The 16,304-nt window shown below is 44.0% G+C and overlaps 1 protein-coding gene across 1 annotated transcript in view; it reads left to right on the top strand.

Moving 5' to 3' along the window:
* Window positions 1-3,924: 3,924 nt before the first annotated feature.
* The window catches only part of LOC147718729 (protein FAM162B-like), a 96,521-nt gene continuing 84,141 nt past the window's right edge, over window positions 3,925-16,304 (top strand). The window contains exon 1 of the mRNA XM_086966768.1: window positions 3,925-4,406. Within this exon, the coding sequence (XP_086822894.1) occupies window positions 4,229-4,406 (178 nt within the window). The 5' untranslated portion in view covers window positions 3,925-4,228. The remainder of the gene's footprint in view (window positions 4,407-16,304) is intronic.

Raw genomic sequence — 16,304 nt, forward strand, 5'->3', positions numbered from 1 at the left:
TCTAAGCATCCACCCACTTATGACGCTTATGACACTTTTCTGTGACGTTTCTAGTTCACGCCTCTGTGCGCACCCATATTCACGCCTTTTTGCTACGCACATGTGTTCTTATCATATACATTTCACTTGTCACGCCTACTGTATTCAATGCTATTGTGTCGTTTTGCTATATATGCCATGTACTGTGAATAAATCGTTGACATCTTTTCCTGCCATCATTGCATACCCGAACCCTTGTATTGATGGACTAGATCTCCATTGACTCGAGTCATTTAGTCATTTATGATTAAAGCCCTTAAGACTCAGACACCCCGGACTCTGCCTCTCATTTGATCGAGCTATTCTTCTGTAAATTATATGGCAAAAAGAGTATACGGTAAATTGTCATGTTTTCTGTTGTCTGGTCGTGGCGTTGTCTGGTCGTGGCGCCAGGCTTTCTCGAGGGTGCGGCAGGTTTTCTTGGAGTTTTTGAGGTCGTTGGTGAACCACAAGGCTTTCTTGCTGCCAGGTCTGCTGGGTGGTCTCTTCAGTGGAGCGAGGTCATCGGCGCAGTTGGTGAGCCACTGTGTGAGGTTGCGGGTTGCTTCGTTGGGGTCTGTTGTGTTGGTGGGGGGGTTCTGGCTGAGGGAGGTGGTGAGCTGGTCGGCGGTGATCTGCTCCAGCTTCTGCGGGGAACCTGTTGCGGGTGGTGGTGGGTCGTGGTTCTCCTGAAGTTGAAGTGGATGCAACTGTGATCTGTCCAGTGTAGTGGCTGAAGGAGATGTGCTTGCTGGAGGAGAAGATGGGGTCAAGTGTGTGGCCGGCGTAGTGGGTGGGGGTTTTCACCAGTTGCTTGAGTCCGAGATTGGCAAGGTTGTCCAGCAGGGTGGTGGTATTGCTGTCCTTGTTGTTCTCCAGGTGGGAGTTGAGGTCCCCTAGGAGGATGTAGTCTGGGGAGGTAAGGGCGTGCGGGCTGAATTGTGTGCGTGGTCCCGGGGCTCTGTAGACGAGAGTGCCTCTAAGTGTAGTTCTGGGGTCGGTGTGTATCTGGATCTTGAAGTGGAGGTGTTCGGCGGTGGAGAATGTGTCATCGGAGTTGGTCGTAACTCGGATGAAGTTTCTGGCGACGATGGCGATGCCCCCTCTGGTTTGGTTGACGGGGTCCCTCCGGGTGATCTTGTAGCCGTCCGGGATGGCTATGGCAATGTCGGGGGCTGAGGAGGTGTTCATCCAGGTTTCTGTGAGGAAGGCGACGTCTGGTGCTGTTGTGTCCAGGAGGTTCCAGAGTTGACGGCGTGCCTGTGGACGGAGCAGGTGTTGAGCAGCATGCACTTGAGGTGGTTGTTGCTGGTGCTAGGCTTGGCGGGTGCCGAACTGGGTCGGAAGCAGGTGAATTTGCAGTCTTGGTAGGTGAAGGATCTGTGGGTGCGTTTTGGGGTGGCTCGGTAGCAGGCGGGGTTTCGGCCGGCGTTGAGTGTGTGGAGGGTGGCGGCATCGTAAGTCCGTCGGGTGCACTGGCATCGTCGAGGGTCAGGGGTCCTGGGCTGGGCGCAGTCCAGGCGCGGACGGGCGCATGGGGTTGCCTTTGGCGCGCAAACGGCGCGCCCACTGCGCGTATTCGCTGCGCGTACGCACGGTCCCAGCCATAAATGCCGAAGTGGGAGGGAGGAGCAGCTGGGAGGCGGGAGCGGGGCGGCGAATAGGAAGGGTGCTGGGCACAGGAATGAAAAGAGGGCGGGCCGCAGGGGAGCAGCGGTGGGGGAGCGGGGGGCGAGGGGGGTGCACAGAGCGGGAAGACGGTCACGGAGGGCGGCGATGAAAATACTAGAAAACAGTCACAGGGCACAAATGGCAATATAATAAAAACAGTCACAGGACACAAAGGACAGTACAAAATCAGGCACAATACTCAGCAGCAGGGCGGACTCAGGGCAGCAGCGGGAACAACTCGGGCACAATCCCGGGGGGCGTGCGGTGCATGGAGCAACTGGCCCTGTGAACAGGATCAGAGGTCACAGCTCACCACCGCGAGGTCCCAGCCATAAATGGCCAAGTGGGAGGGAGGAGCAGCTGGGAGGCGGGAGCGGGGCGGCTAATAGGAAAGGTGCTGGGCACAGGAACGAAAAGGGGGCGGGCCGCAGGGGAGCAGCGGTGGGGGAGCATGGGGTGCAGCTCACTACTATTGCAAACTCAATGGCCACAGCCAGCAACACAATGAGGGTGTCAGAAGACAGAGTATGGAACAAAAGGCTCTCAAACACTAACACAACAGACTTTCAATATCTATCTGCCATTAATCAAACTGTAGGTCACCTTTTCCAGTGTATTTACTGCTGTCAGCTTCTGCATGGCTGCCATAATGCAGGTATTACGAGCTGTCAGGAAGTTACATTTTACAAACCCTGGCCATCTGGTGAGAATTGCACTGCTGAGGCCTCTCGCCTATTCTAATCTCAGTCTCATTACCAACTAAAGTGATATACTCATGGTAAGGAAGTCCCAAGCTTGTCAGATACCGACAGATGCATTCATTCACCTGTTGCTGTGGATTTTGCTAAATTTATCCCAGCTCTTAAAATTGAATAACTGCCGGAGACGGTGCCTCAGTTGAACATGGACCTCACTGAACAGTACAACCTCACAAACCACACAGCCACATTCAAACATGGGCATAAGGAATGGGCGCACACATGGTACCACACTGACGCTTTTCATCTCACAAGATTCATGCCCCTATCACCCCTGTGACTTGCTGGTGCTGTAATCTTCTTCACAGTGTCACCACACCAACACCAATCTGGCTCTATAAAATACCAGGACCCGACTATTTCTGCATATCACTTGTGAGCAATATGGTAAAAATAATAAAGACAAAATATGACTCCCGTGGACATGGATTAATCAAAGGACTAGGCATAGGTGAAGTTGCATCCTGAACTCCTGCTCTTCTTACCCCAGTATTGATACCTTGTCTGACTCGCAGCCCCCTTGATACACTCGTTTTTGCTGCGAAGGGGCTCTGAAGGGCAAGGAGTACAAATTACTGTTGCTGGTTTCGGGCCCCTGAGGCCAGGATAGCAAGAGCAGTGACAAGGGTATTGAATGGTAAGCAGGAGATAGCATCCGTACCCCAATTTTAAACCATACATATGCATTAGTCATTGAAGACAACATGTTCGTAAATCCAGTCTGTAACTGAACCCCGCCTCTCTCTCTCTTACCTCTCCTCGTTCGACAATTATTATTTTATGGGCTTAATGCGTGACCAGAGGTTTCTGTAAAATCTTTAAATAAGTGTGAAGTTTCGGTTTTTCCCTACTACACATATTCCGGAAAATTTATATTTTTGAGTGAGTAAAACTTTTGGGTCAATGACGTGATTGTTGTGCATAGAAGATGCCCAGTAACCGAGGTGTAAGAGCCATAAGATGGTTAGTTATCTTAGTTGAAGGTAAGTGATAAGCTCCAATATTAAGCCCTTAGCTTAGATCTTAGGATAGCCTTTATGATAGATTCATACTGGCTTGAGAAGCAGGTATAACAATGACACGTCTGCTTACGACAGACACCTTCTGCTGGGGCATCAGATGACTAACCTGCAAAACCTGGAAGGAAGTAATATTTGCCAAATATGTAAAAATATTTCCCTGAACGTCTTTCCTCCTTCTGTCCTCAGGTTAAGCTCCCAATACAGCATACAAAATATAACATACATCTCCGCTCCACAGACACAGTAAATATAGTATGAATATTCCACTGTTTATTATAATGGACTGACTAGATGATCTGAAACCTAAACAATGTTTACTATTAACTCATTTTTATTGAAAAATACATTTAAAAAAACTGGTTCCATGCCTGATTCCAGTCAAAGCCGTTTTATTGGCCAATAAAGGAAGTTCAGATGAAGAAAGCATGAAAGCTGTGGACAACTTGCAGAACAGCCGGCAGTACGAGTAAAGGTGTGATTGCGACAGTCAGCTTAATTGCGTTCGGGGAATTCCACGAACACTCCTCTCAGCATACAATGGGGTTGGAACACAATTGCTCTTGTCAGTATGACTCAGGACAAATTGAAAGTACACCCGGAAGTACACGCACTGCGCATGAAAGTCTTGTAATATATTAGTTCCTGTGGAATCACTTGTAACTTTTCAGGTGAATTCAAGAGACACAGCAACGCTACTGCGGACCTGGCCATTTACAAAAACCGTATCAGCAAGATTTGTGTATCGGATGCGAAGAGACGATGTTGAGATTTCGCCTAATCACATATAAACCTCTGGTCACAAGAGCGCTGAATACAGCATCACAGCAATGGCCACAAGGCAGGCAGGCGCAACACGTTTTACAAACAGCAAGGACCTTTTGCCATGAAGCAAATCAGACGGAAAGAAAAAAAGGCCACTTGCCTCCGACATATGCAGGTGAGAAAAGAACATTTCACGTACATTAGTCGTCTATAGTGGGTGCTGAAATAGATACATATTAAGGCATCTATTTTGAAAGTCGAGAAGAACAGCATTGTAGTATTTATTGTGGTTCATACTATACTTCAATATTTAATTCTGAATTCACTAGGTGTAAAATGTAAAAAAAAGAAAAACATAATATAAACGTCACCTTTGTATAAATCTCGCTCTGTGCTCCCAGGACTTGTTTGCAATGAGAGATGGCAACTGCAAAAGTGTCAGATTTTTTTTTACCACGTTTAAATCGAGATGAAGTGTACTGTTTATTACTGTTTTGGAAACCTAACACAATTCAGTGATGCAATTACACGTCTGTAACACATACTTTGCTGCCTTGTACGATGCAATAACTATAAATAAAGTATGAAGTAGCAGTTAGTACATTAGTACATTGAAGCAAATGTTCAAGGCCACTAATTTACAGCTGCATTATAGATATCTTTAAGACTATCTTCACCCTATATTGGTGGCACTTCCTTGAGGACATACAAACCTCATTCTTCCAGTTGGGCGGACACCTACTCCCATTAATTTGCTTTAGACACACATGTGAAAAAAAATTAGCAAGCATACGTTATATTATGTTATATAGGATTTTATAGCACGCTCAATTACTACTGGAGTATCCCGATGATAGAGGCAATTATTAGCGTGTATGAAATCTGTCTTATCCTTTAGTTAACAAAGTTGGTATGTTAAACTTCTCAGCCTTAGGGTGTTCTTCCCCCAAATGTTTGGCCATATTCCTCCATACTATGTAATGTTGTTTTTGTGGCTTTAGCCTTCTGCTATCTTTATCTCTGCTAACCATTGCTATAATACTTGTGATCTCTACTTTAAACATGGTGAAATTGGCTTGCACTCAATTTGCACATTTAATTTACTTGTAAATCCCTAGTAAAGTGGTACTACATGTGCTCAGGGTCTATAAATTACACACTACTAGTGGGGCTGCAGCACTCATTGTGCCACCCACATAAGTAGTCCTTTTAAACATGTCTCAGTTTTGCAATGCAGCATGTATGTGCAGTTTTTAACTGCCATTTCGACATGGCAAAACTACCTTTGCCAGGCCTAAACCTACTTCTTTAATAAATATAAGTCACCCCGACTGTAGACACTGAACTGTCCATAGGGCACGGTACAGTGTATCTAAAAATGTTGTAATGTACTTTCAGCTTTTAAATGTCCTAGCAGTAAAAAACTGTGTTTTTCAATACTGAAGACCTACCTCTCCCATGGGATAACATTGGGTTAACTTATTATGGTTAATAACCGATCACTTTCAGTTGGGAGCAGGTGAGAATGTCGAGTTTGGTGTCTACCGAATTGTAATTTAAAACCCTTGGACTTAGTCATGAATCTGAAAGTGACACTTTTAGAAAGCTGGTCTTTTCCCAATTGTTAAACAAAGAGTATGCAGTTCCTCCTATTAACTAAGGGTAATATTAGGAACCGCATACTCTTTGTTTAGTAGTCACATACATGGGAACTGATGTACTGGACTTTGAATTGCTCTCTTCCTGCTCTTGTTGAAGATTTTCATATAAGAACAATTTGGTGCTGTATCCTTGGTCGCACGACTAGGTGTAGCTGGCAGTTGGTCTTTATGTTTTCCTGCTGGACAGAGCAACAGAGGGGAATAGGTGTTGAATTGTTGGGCTATCTCTGACTTGATGAGGAGGAGAAGCTGTCTGCTGCGGGCATTTGCCATATAGACTATCGCCCCATAGATATTAAAGGGAAAATACGTTAAAAATGTTGAATGAATGTTCTCAAAATTGTTAACATTTATAAACATACCAAACATGTTAAAACATATTATAAAAATGTAAATCAATTGTATGAAATGATTAATAGTATAAAGTTTATATGTTATATTATGTAATGTTAATAGCCTTTTATATAGCGCACGTACACCCAGGGGCTTCATGGCGCTGACTAACAGAAAACTCAGATGGACAAAGGGTTGAGCCTAGGCCAGAAAGAAAAGCCAGGTCTTAAGCTGCTTCCTAAACGCTAAAAGGTCTTTGCAGGAGCGGATCCCCAAAGGAAGGGAATTCCAGAGTTTGGATGCAAGGATAGCAAATCTACGTCCGCCCTTGCATTGCAGCTTAAAGGTTGGCATGGACAGCAGGTGAAGGTTGGCAGATCGGAGATTGCGGGGAAGGGGTATACCTAGACAGGAAGGTGTTAATAAATTGGGGGCTGCGGGCATGGAGAGACTTGAAGACGATGCAGGCAGTTTTAAATTGCACTCGTTGGGGAAAGGGGAGCCAGTGGAGTTGTTTTAACAGTGGCCTGGCCGACTGCCAACGGGGCTGCTGGTGGATCAATCTGGCAGCTTGGTTCTGGACCAATTGGAGACGTTTGCTGAGATACAGTGGGAGGACCAGATAGATGGAATTGACATGATCCAGGTGGGATAGAACTAACGCTATCACCACCCGGATCAGAGCCGACTGGGTCAACATCCGACTGATTTTCTTTATCCTGCGGAGCTGGTAAAAGCACAAAGATACCACTGTGCTACCTGGGTCTTCAATGATAGGTCTCTGTCGATAACTACCCCCAGACGTTTGACCGATGTAGAGGGGATGGGAGCGAGGCCTAATTCTGGGGGCCAGTATTGTGGGCCCCAAAGTAGTTGGCATTTGCCGTTGAGGATTATTTCAGTCCTTCCAGGATTCAATTTTAAATGATTGACACACATCCAGCAACGGATATGAAGCATGGTGTCCTGGAATTCCCTGATGGAGTCGGGAGAGCTGTCAATAGTGAAGATGAGCTGGAGGTCATCTGCGTAGTTGAATGTGGTGACTTTGAACATTTCCAGAGACTGGATCAAAGGGACAAGGTACAGATTAAACAGGAGTGGGGACAACGATGAACTCTGAGGAACCCCACAGGTCCTTGTAATTTTAGGAGCAGTAAAAGGGGCCAGGCGGACCGCTTGAGTGCGGTCGCTAAGGAAAGACCTGATCCAATTATAGGCAGAGCTTCTGGGAATCCGGACAACGGCCGGTTCTGAATTTCTTCAGGGGGGCGTGTAAGTTGCTTGCTGCCAGCAACCAATGAGAGATGTTCATTTCGGCCTGCTCAAGATCTGTATTGTCAGCTGGGATGGTCCTTGCTAAGTTGTCTAGAAAGGCTTGTTTATTGAGAGTGCTCCATTTCCTGATGAGACCTCCAGCCATTGTCGGAGATTTACTATCACTGGCCATGGAGATAGTAAATTTTATCAAAAAATGATCCGACCAAATGCAGGGGCTTATGAAGGGAATGGAGATGGTGAGGTTATTACTCCACACCTGATCAAGGATATGACCTTTGACGTGCGTGGTGGAGGTGATATGGTGGCAAAAGTTGAGGCCCAAGAGAAGTTCCATGAGTTCAGCGGCCTGCGGGCCGCCTGACTCATCATTGCACCAGTAGTTGAAATCATCTAGCAGGAGAAGTTTCGTATAGTCAGTCACCACAGTGGCTAATTGTTCACACAGGGAAAGGGGGAAAGAGTCCATATATTGGGGGGTCTATAGATAAGAGCGCAGATTAGTGGGCCAGTCTTAGATTCCAGTTTGATGATTAGGCTATCTACTCCAGGAAGATTCAGAGTGGACATAGAAGTGAATGCATGCTCTTTTTTAATGTTTGCACTACTCCTCCACCTATCTTTCCTTGCGCCCAATCGGCATGCAAAATGTAATATGGCTCTGGGAGAGCTGCTAGGATGTCTGGGGAGGAGTCAGTGTTGAGCCATGTTTCAGTGATGAAAAATACATCAGGCTTGTCGTCAAGGAGAAGCAAAAATACATCCAGTTGGTGCTTAACCAAAGAGCGGGTATTGAGATATGAGATGTAGAATTCTATATTAGGGACCGAGGGTGAAATAGGGCTATGGCTTTGGCAAGGAATAGCAGGTAGAGGGTCAAATGCATTAGGGAGGTCACGGAGGATATCAAGATGAATCAGATAATCAAAGGTGGCTGGACTAAACGAAAAATCAGACTGATGCAATGTTCGTAAATCTTCCTAGGAATAGTTAATTGTTTGGGCAGGGGTGCTGGCCCCTGGGCCCGTCCTGGCGCAGACGGGCTTGCCTTTGGCGCGCCCGCTGCGCTCGTCCGCTGCACGCTCGAGAGGGTGTGGCCATTTTATGGCAATGAGGGCGGGAGGGCCAAACAACTGGTCCACCAACCCAAGACCTCACCAAAGATGGCGGCTGAGAGCCCCTCAACAGCACCTAATTGGCTGCGGTGGGAATGCGGCAAGCATGCAGGTCTGTGCAAAGCAGGCAAAGTTAAAATACAATATTTAAAAAGCAATTTTTACAAGTGAGGTTGGCACTATGCTTCCCTCCCGGCTTCCGCCTCAGGAGTGATCGTGTCTCTCAGTCTGCGCGCGTGGGCAGGAGCGCGATTTTTGTGGTGATAAGGGCGGGAGGGCCGAACAACTGGTCCGCCAACCCAAGACCTCACCAAAGATGGCCGCTGAGAGCCCCCAGACAGCACCTAATCGGCTGCGGTGGGAATGCGGCAAGAATGCAGGTCTGTGCAAAGCAGGCAAAGTTAAAATACAGTGTTTAAAAAGCAATTTTTACAAGTGAGGTTGGCGCTATGCTTCCCTCCCGGCTTCCGCCTCAGGAGTGATCGTGTCTCTTAGTCTGCACACGTGGGCAGGAGCACAGCTTTTGTGGCGATGAGCACAGGAGGGCCGAACAACTGGTCCGCCAACCCAAGACCTCACCAAAGATGGCGGCTGAGAGCCCCCGACAGCACCTAATCGGCTGCGGTGGGAATGCGGCAAGAATGCAGGTCTGTGCAAAGCAGGCAAAGTTAAAATACAATCTTTAAAAAGCAATTTTTACAAGTGAGGTTGGGGCTATGCTTCCCTCCCGTATTCCGCCTCAGGAGTGATCATGTCTCTTAGTCTTATAGTTATTTGATATATACTGGAAAAACGTATTTTAAAATTATGTTAAAACTATTATATAAATCAATTTAATTAGTGTAAAATGTTTTAAACAACAAAAAAAAATCAGGATAATATACATTATACAATACTATTTAAATATGATTTGTCTTCTTATTTAATAATAAAACATGTTAAAAACGTTTTTATCTATTAATATATATTGTTTTCCTTTTATATATAACTATAAATAGATAATATATACTTTGAGGGCCTTACTACAAGTACGGCGGTCCCGGGATCGCCATACTCACGATGGTGGTCCTACCACTGCGGTCAGACCCCTGTATAAAGAGCGTGGTGGTCGGACCCCCAGCAGCCTGCTACAACATCACCGGCACTGCCAGGATCCTTGATCCCGTGCTGGCTGTGTTGGAAATGAGGAGGAATGGAGGCGGACTGTTCCTGGCCCCGCCATCCATATTAGGACATGCACTTCCCAAGCCTTTTCATGACAGTGCTCCTGTCAAGAAAAAGCTCTTAGAAGGGCAAGGAGGGGGCCCCTAGCAGGCTCCTGGGAAAATCTGCCTATGGGGAGGGTTGAATGGTGCACATGATGTGCCCTCCATAAGTGCATGGTTGTGTGTTCACTGTGTGGTATGCATGACATGGTGGATGTCATCCAGTGCACGGACAAGCATACAGTGGTGACAGCTACAGTACACTGTAAATGCTCTTTTATGAACCTAACATACTTCCCTGGTGAGACAAACAGGCCTTATTACAAGAGTGGCGGTCCATAGATATTATGATTACACTACCAGGCTAGTGGTGTTGTGTCTGCAGTGCCACGGCAGTGGCATGCTTAGGCTTATGAAATAGTCTGAAGCTCATGTCTCAGCTCTGGCAGTGACACTTGCATGCCGGTGCACTGTGTACCATGCACCAACATGCAAGCCACAGTCCCACAGCGACACAAAAGCGCAAGCAGATGGGGGCACAGCTCCCCATAGGCAAATTCACCCTGGGGCCCCTTTTGAGCCTTTCCACCAACCGTTTCATGGCAGGGACCCCACCATGAAAAAGTCGGGGGAAAGGCACATCGTGATTAGCATGACGGTATAGGCATCGGCATCGCCACAACTGATCACCTCTTTCACCACAGCCGCCCTGTCAGAATCCTGGTGGTGGGGGTGGTCTTGCCTCTGGCTTTTGGCGGTTCGACCGCCAACCTTGTAATCAGGTGGTCAGACTGCTGAGGAGAGGGGGGTCAGACTGCTACTGTGGGTATGGTAGTTTTGGGACTGCCTTACTTGTAATCAGGCCCTAAGTGAAATACGGTCCCAGATATCCACTTCCATCTGAAATATACACATAACCATCCACCAGTGACATGTCTGTATATGCAAAGGGAGAAAATTGGATTGAAAAAAAGCAGACCTCGTGCATGACAGTAATTGCCATGCATAGTTTTTCTGTGTCTAGAGAGATAGATTCTGGTGTATCAGACCCAAAGAACAGGATATAAAAAGATCAAAAGGAAATAACGCTTGCAAAGCAAAACAATTCTATTGCATACTCAGCGTCAAGGGCTCACTTGAATGAAGCAACTATCCAGAAATGCTTGGGTCTACCACCTAGCAAGAGAAATCATGAGCATAAAAAATGTTTTTGGTAAACATGGATGTGCTACCATAGTGTGGATAGTATGGGACATGCAAGCCCATATTCACCATCATAATGTCTGCTCAGGACAAAATCCATAGAAGTGTTGTGTGAAAAATTAGACTATTATTTTTGGTGAGTGACTGGCCACCTGAAGGAATATTCACAAATCTTATTAGGGTGAACCTTTACAGTCACTTAATTAACTTGAGCTCAACTCAGATATCTATGACACAAAGGTGATAGGCTTAATTTAGGGTGATGTGTAAATTATGTATGCGGTACCAAAACCATAAATAAATCACAATACCAAATAATCCCAAACCAAATTAGAAAAATAGAGTGAAAGTTAATAGACAGAATGATATACAAATGAGAAAATTCCATAAAGAGAACTGGATATATGCATTTTTAAAGTTTAAAGTGGAAATATTGTAAAAAAGCACTAAGCGGCAGTGGTAGGCTATGTTTGCAGTACACTCAGACCCAGGTTTACTACGATGATCTTGAGTCAAATACACAACCAGGTTCACCCTGGATAAAGACTTTACCTTCTGACTTAGGTTTTTTAAGTCATGGAGTCTAGAGGAAAAGCTTTCAAATATTTCTAAACTTTCTTCTGGTTTACAAACACAGACAGAAGACACTTCTAAATCCCCCTAGAACCACAGGGGAGTCACTTAGAGATTCACTAGATGTAAGATAGAAACCAAAAGCTGGGTCCAGTCTAGGTCTACATGGTCAACTGAGTATGTTCAGCTACACAGGAGGACAGCCAACCGACCCTTGGAGTCCACTTCTTTGTCCAGCTTACAGGAGGGAGGTGGTCCAGTCCTTCAGAGCTCTTCTCAGGTCATAGATAGAAGGCCAACTCCTCTTCTGATCTTCCACAGACCTAGAAAGTGTTCTGAGGAGGGTGCTTGGGGTTACATATTTACTTGTCCCCAGTTATTGGGTGGGGGTGACGCCTGGCGCCTTCCCAACCAAATGGATAAAAGTTCCCAGGAGGAATTCTACTGACGTATGTAGCAGTTTTAATTTACTTTGTACCAAATGTGGGACGAAACAGGGACCGTGGTTTGAAAAAGGTGAATAAATACTCAGAAATGGGTGGGGTTAAGGGAAAACTAAAGATGCATTCGGGAAGCGCTGACAAAACAAAACACAGTCACAAGAGATAAGACCATTACAATTCATAAAATACAGTCGTAAGTTACTACAGCCCTAAATACATCAAAACAGGCCTAACTATACTCAAAAGGTAAACAAAGGTTAAAATGAAATTATAGTTGTGTAATGAAATAATATCTTAGTTTGCATTAAAAATACCTTACAAATTTACTGAAAAAAGCAACCTGAAAGAGACATGACAGTCCGATGAAAATGTCAGTTCAGCTATATTTTAAAAAAACTCTGAAATTTCGAGTCACAGTTATCTCAAGTAACTAACACTCATCCCCTAAAATAACTATACATTGCTCCCCTAACATGCACAGTATTGTCATCAGTTATGCTATTTCAGATGCTGCAGTGAACTTATCAATGGTGCAATAGAATATGTAATGACAATATAATATTTGAGGTCATAAGCAGTTCAGCACCGGGAGCAAACTCAACGCTGGTCCTGCATTCAAACCCCTCGCTGGCAGCCAAACGCATGCCACACATGGCCTTCGGCCTTGCATGGCATGGGGTGGCAGGCAGGTCAGCCACTGCGCCCAACCCCCATTAGGTCCCATTCCTCCCTCTGCTCCTGAGCCATCGGCAGCTGGGGATGTTGATTGCGGAGACTAAAGTTTATTTAAAATTAATGATATTTACTGACTTTGTCAGAGGATCAGAACACAAAAATGTAACAAGCGGGCCTATTGCATTTATGAAGTAGTCATGATATCAACATATTTAAAGCACATGCATTGTTGTTAAAAAAAGACCATTAATTACATTTTTTAATATTTCACTTAGTGCAATGTTTAATAAAAATGATTGTCATAGAAAGTGTAATTCATTTTAAATAAAAAACACCAACCGTCTTTGAGTCTTTTTTAAACATTTTTCAAGCTCCAATGTGCAGCCTTACAACCCACCACAAGGGGGCTCTGCACTCCAACTGAAGGACTTAGAGCTCCAGCTAGGAGTCCACTAATTAATATGGCAATCACACTCTGGTCATGTATTTATTGACCTAGGAGACAGTGGGCTAGATCTGAGACAGTTTTGCTGGTCGCAAATTGCAATGTTTTTGTGACTCACAATTTGCGATTCACAAAACAGAATGTACTAATATGTCTCAGACACATTTAGAGATTCTCTATGGGGTCACAGATGACTTGATTCATCAATATTAATTGGGAATAGGCTACAATCACAAGGCTGGTGGCCTGTTGGGGACAGCAGACCACCCTGTCTGTGTTTGCTTTTTAAATAAAGCAACATCATTTTGTTTTCAAATGCAGATCATTTTTCTTAAAGAAAAAGATGAACCTTTTTTTTTCATTTTGTAAGGGCAGGCAGTCCTTCTTGGGAAGCTGTAACACCTTTGGGTGTTTTTGGGACCACATACAAGATGAGATTGCTTGTTCCAGTTTAAAAAAAAAAAAAGTAAGGAAGCCAATAGCTTGCAAGAAATGTAAAGGAATGAAAATAGGATCAACTGTAAAATTTACATTTTAATCAGGGCAGTCCGACTATTAATTGATAAAAGTAGGCATCTCAATATTTCTAGTAAATTGAAAATCTTTCCCAACAAAGGTTTACAATTATTGAGTAAAACTTTCTCTGTCTCCTCTGAATAAAAAAACCTCAAATATCTTTTTGTACCTTTCTGTAGTTTTACTTCAGAACTGATGGGCGGACATCTGGGAACTTTTTTAAACAACAGTCTACATTTGTTTGAGTCATTCATTTCATGTACCCCTATATTCATGAAGGTTTTAATCGACTGCAAAGCCCTATTAATATTAAGAGTGGTTGAGGTTAGAAATAGGGCCATGTCGTCTGCAATTAACGTTATTATAGCACCCATAAGCAAGGGAGATTGAATATTTATGTCCTGACAGATAAACTTGCCCGAAGACTCAATGAAAAATGCACATAATAAGTGGGAAAGACAACAGCCTTGATGGGTATCTTGATTTGAGGTCTGGGTATATACTCATAGTAGAGACATCTAGGATCGCTGGAACTATTACAAGGACTTCAGCTGATTCTAGAGGATATCATTGTTCAGGTCAATCTTGTGTGTCCACAGTTTGTATACTCAGTGTTATTTATGCTCTAGGTCCTTGATATATTGTTGCTGACAACTATTTTCTCAATGACCATCCTATGGATGTCTATGTCCTTGCTCTACGTAGCGCACTGCCAGTTTTGTGTAGGATCTCTGATATTGGATGTCACTGCCCTGTGACAATCATCCTTTCATTTTTCTTGATATCATGCCTATATAATGCAATATGCATGGGCACTCATTCAAGTAGATCACATCATTAGAGTAGCAATTTATATGGTTTTTTTGTTCCCAGGGAGTGGCCATACCAAGGACTTTCATGCGCTCCATCATTACGCATACAATTCACTGTCCACAAGTGTAATGGCCTGTTACCCTAGGAATGTCCCCAGGGTATTTTGATTTTGAGGAATGGTGTTCATCATCTGGTGTGAACTAGGATGCTCCTGAGACTCCTGATTCTTTTAAATTAAAAAAGGGGTTTCTCAAAGAATAGCTGGATACATGTTTATACACCCTAGTGTTTAGTGATAACTTTTGTCAGTTGGTTTGAGAAATTGCTTTATGTGCTTACCCAAATGAGGGCTTTCTTTTCCTTAATGTCTGCTAATAATAAGATTATTTGCACTCTCTTCTTGGATTTTTGGATCATTTGTTTTGGATAAGGTTGATGTAATAATTTAGCTGTGAGTGTCTCTGTTCAGTAATCAAGAATGTCTGAGCAGTTGCTCCCGATCTTGAGGTATTTCCTAATTGAAGATTTTCCATTCGGTTACAGGAGTGCGCTCTGTTGAGGTGTGAAAGGCAATTTCTTCCTGTGGGTTTTTTATTACGTTTTGATGATAATTTTCCCCTGTCTATTCTGATGGTTCTGTATGGAAATTAAATCTCACTGTTGTCTAAGGTCATGGGGAATCTTACGCACCTGTTTTGGTTGTACAACCATTGCAAAAACTGAAAGGCCTTATCTTTATTGCCATGCCCAATGATGAACATGTTGTCTACGTAAGGGCGCCTTAACCCTAAATCCTGTCTAAAGGGGTAATTTGTCCAGATATCATGTTGTTCAAAGTTGAATACATACAGGCAGGCCACACTAGGAGCAAACATGCTCCCTGTTGACATGCCATGCTGTTGTAAAGAGATTCTGTCTTCAAAACCAAACTAGTTCTTGGTCAGGGTGAATCTCGCCAGTTGCATAATTCAGTTGATTGGAGTGTTGTAGGTACATTCTCTTTACAACAGGAGGTTCTCTATGTCTCTCAGAGTTTTCTCATGGGTAAACAACAGATCTCACCTGTTAACTCAAACTTCGAAATATGATGTTGAGAAGAGTTCTCTTACCCAATGAGGTGAAACTCTATATTTAGGTCACTAAAGACTTATTTCAAATAAGTCTGGATTACTGTAATATAGTGCATACAGTGGTGCCAATGAGCTAGATACCATCACTTCAGGTGATTCTAAACCAGCCTACAATAGTATGTTTAAACCTAAGGAAGCTCAACCAGTTTACCCCAACCCTGAAATAGCTTCACTGGCTCTTGCAGCAGACCCAAAGTCAAATATATTTTTGGGTGGGCCATGGCCTTCAGCTATGATCAAACATTAAAACTGTGCACTGCAGTTACATTCTTTCCCAAATACTTGTTGGAAAAAGATACAGTATGCAAGGTTTTAAAGCACACAACACAATGCTTTTTAGTGCTTTTTCATTATGGGTGTGATTGATAGTACTACTAAATATCGACCAGAATATCTTTGTACAAGAATATTGAGGATAGACTATGAAAAGGTAAGCACATTTAGAGAAGTATGGATTTACTATTCTTAACTCTATGCTATCAGTTGATGAATTTCAGAAAAACTTTGCAGACCGATTCCTTTTTCTACATTGGCTGATGATGCAAAGTTTCTTGGTGATTATGGGGGTGCAAAGGATAGTGGGGGTCCCAAAACACGTTTTTTCACCAATGCATTTTCTATACACCTTTTAGACAGACAGAGCAGGAAAATGGCTGAACGGATTTTTATAAAATTTGGCAGAT

The sequence above is a fragment of the Lissotriton vulgaris genome, chromosome 4_1 (genome assembly GCF_964263255.1).
Source record: "Lissotriton vulgaris chromosome 4_1, aLisVul1.2, whole genome shotgun sequence".
NCBI classification, from domain to species: domain Eukaryota; kingdom Metazoa; phylum Chordata; class Amphibia; order Caudata; family Salamandridae; genus Lissotriton; species Lissotriton vulgaris.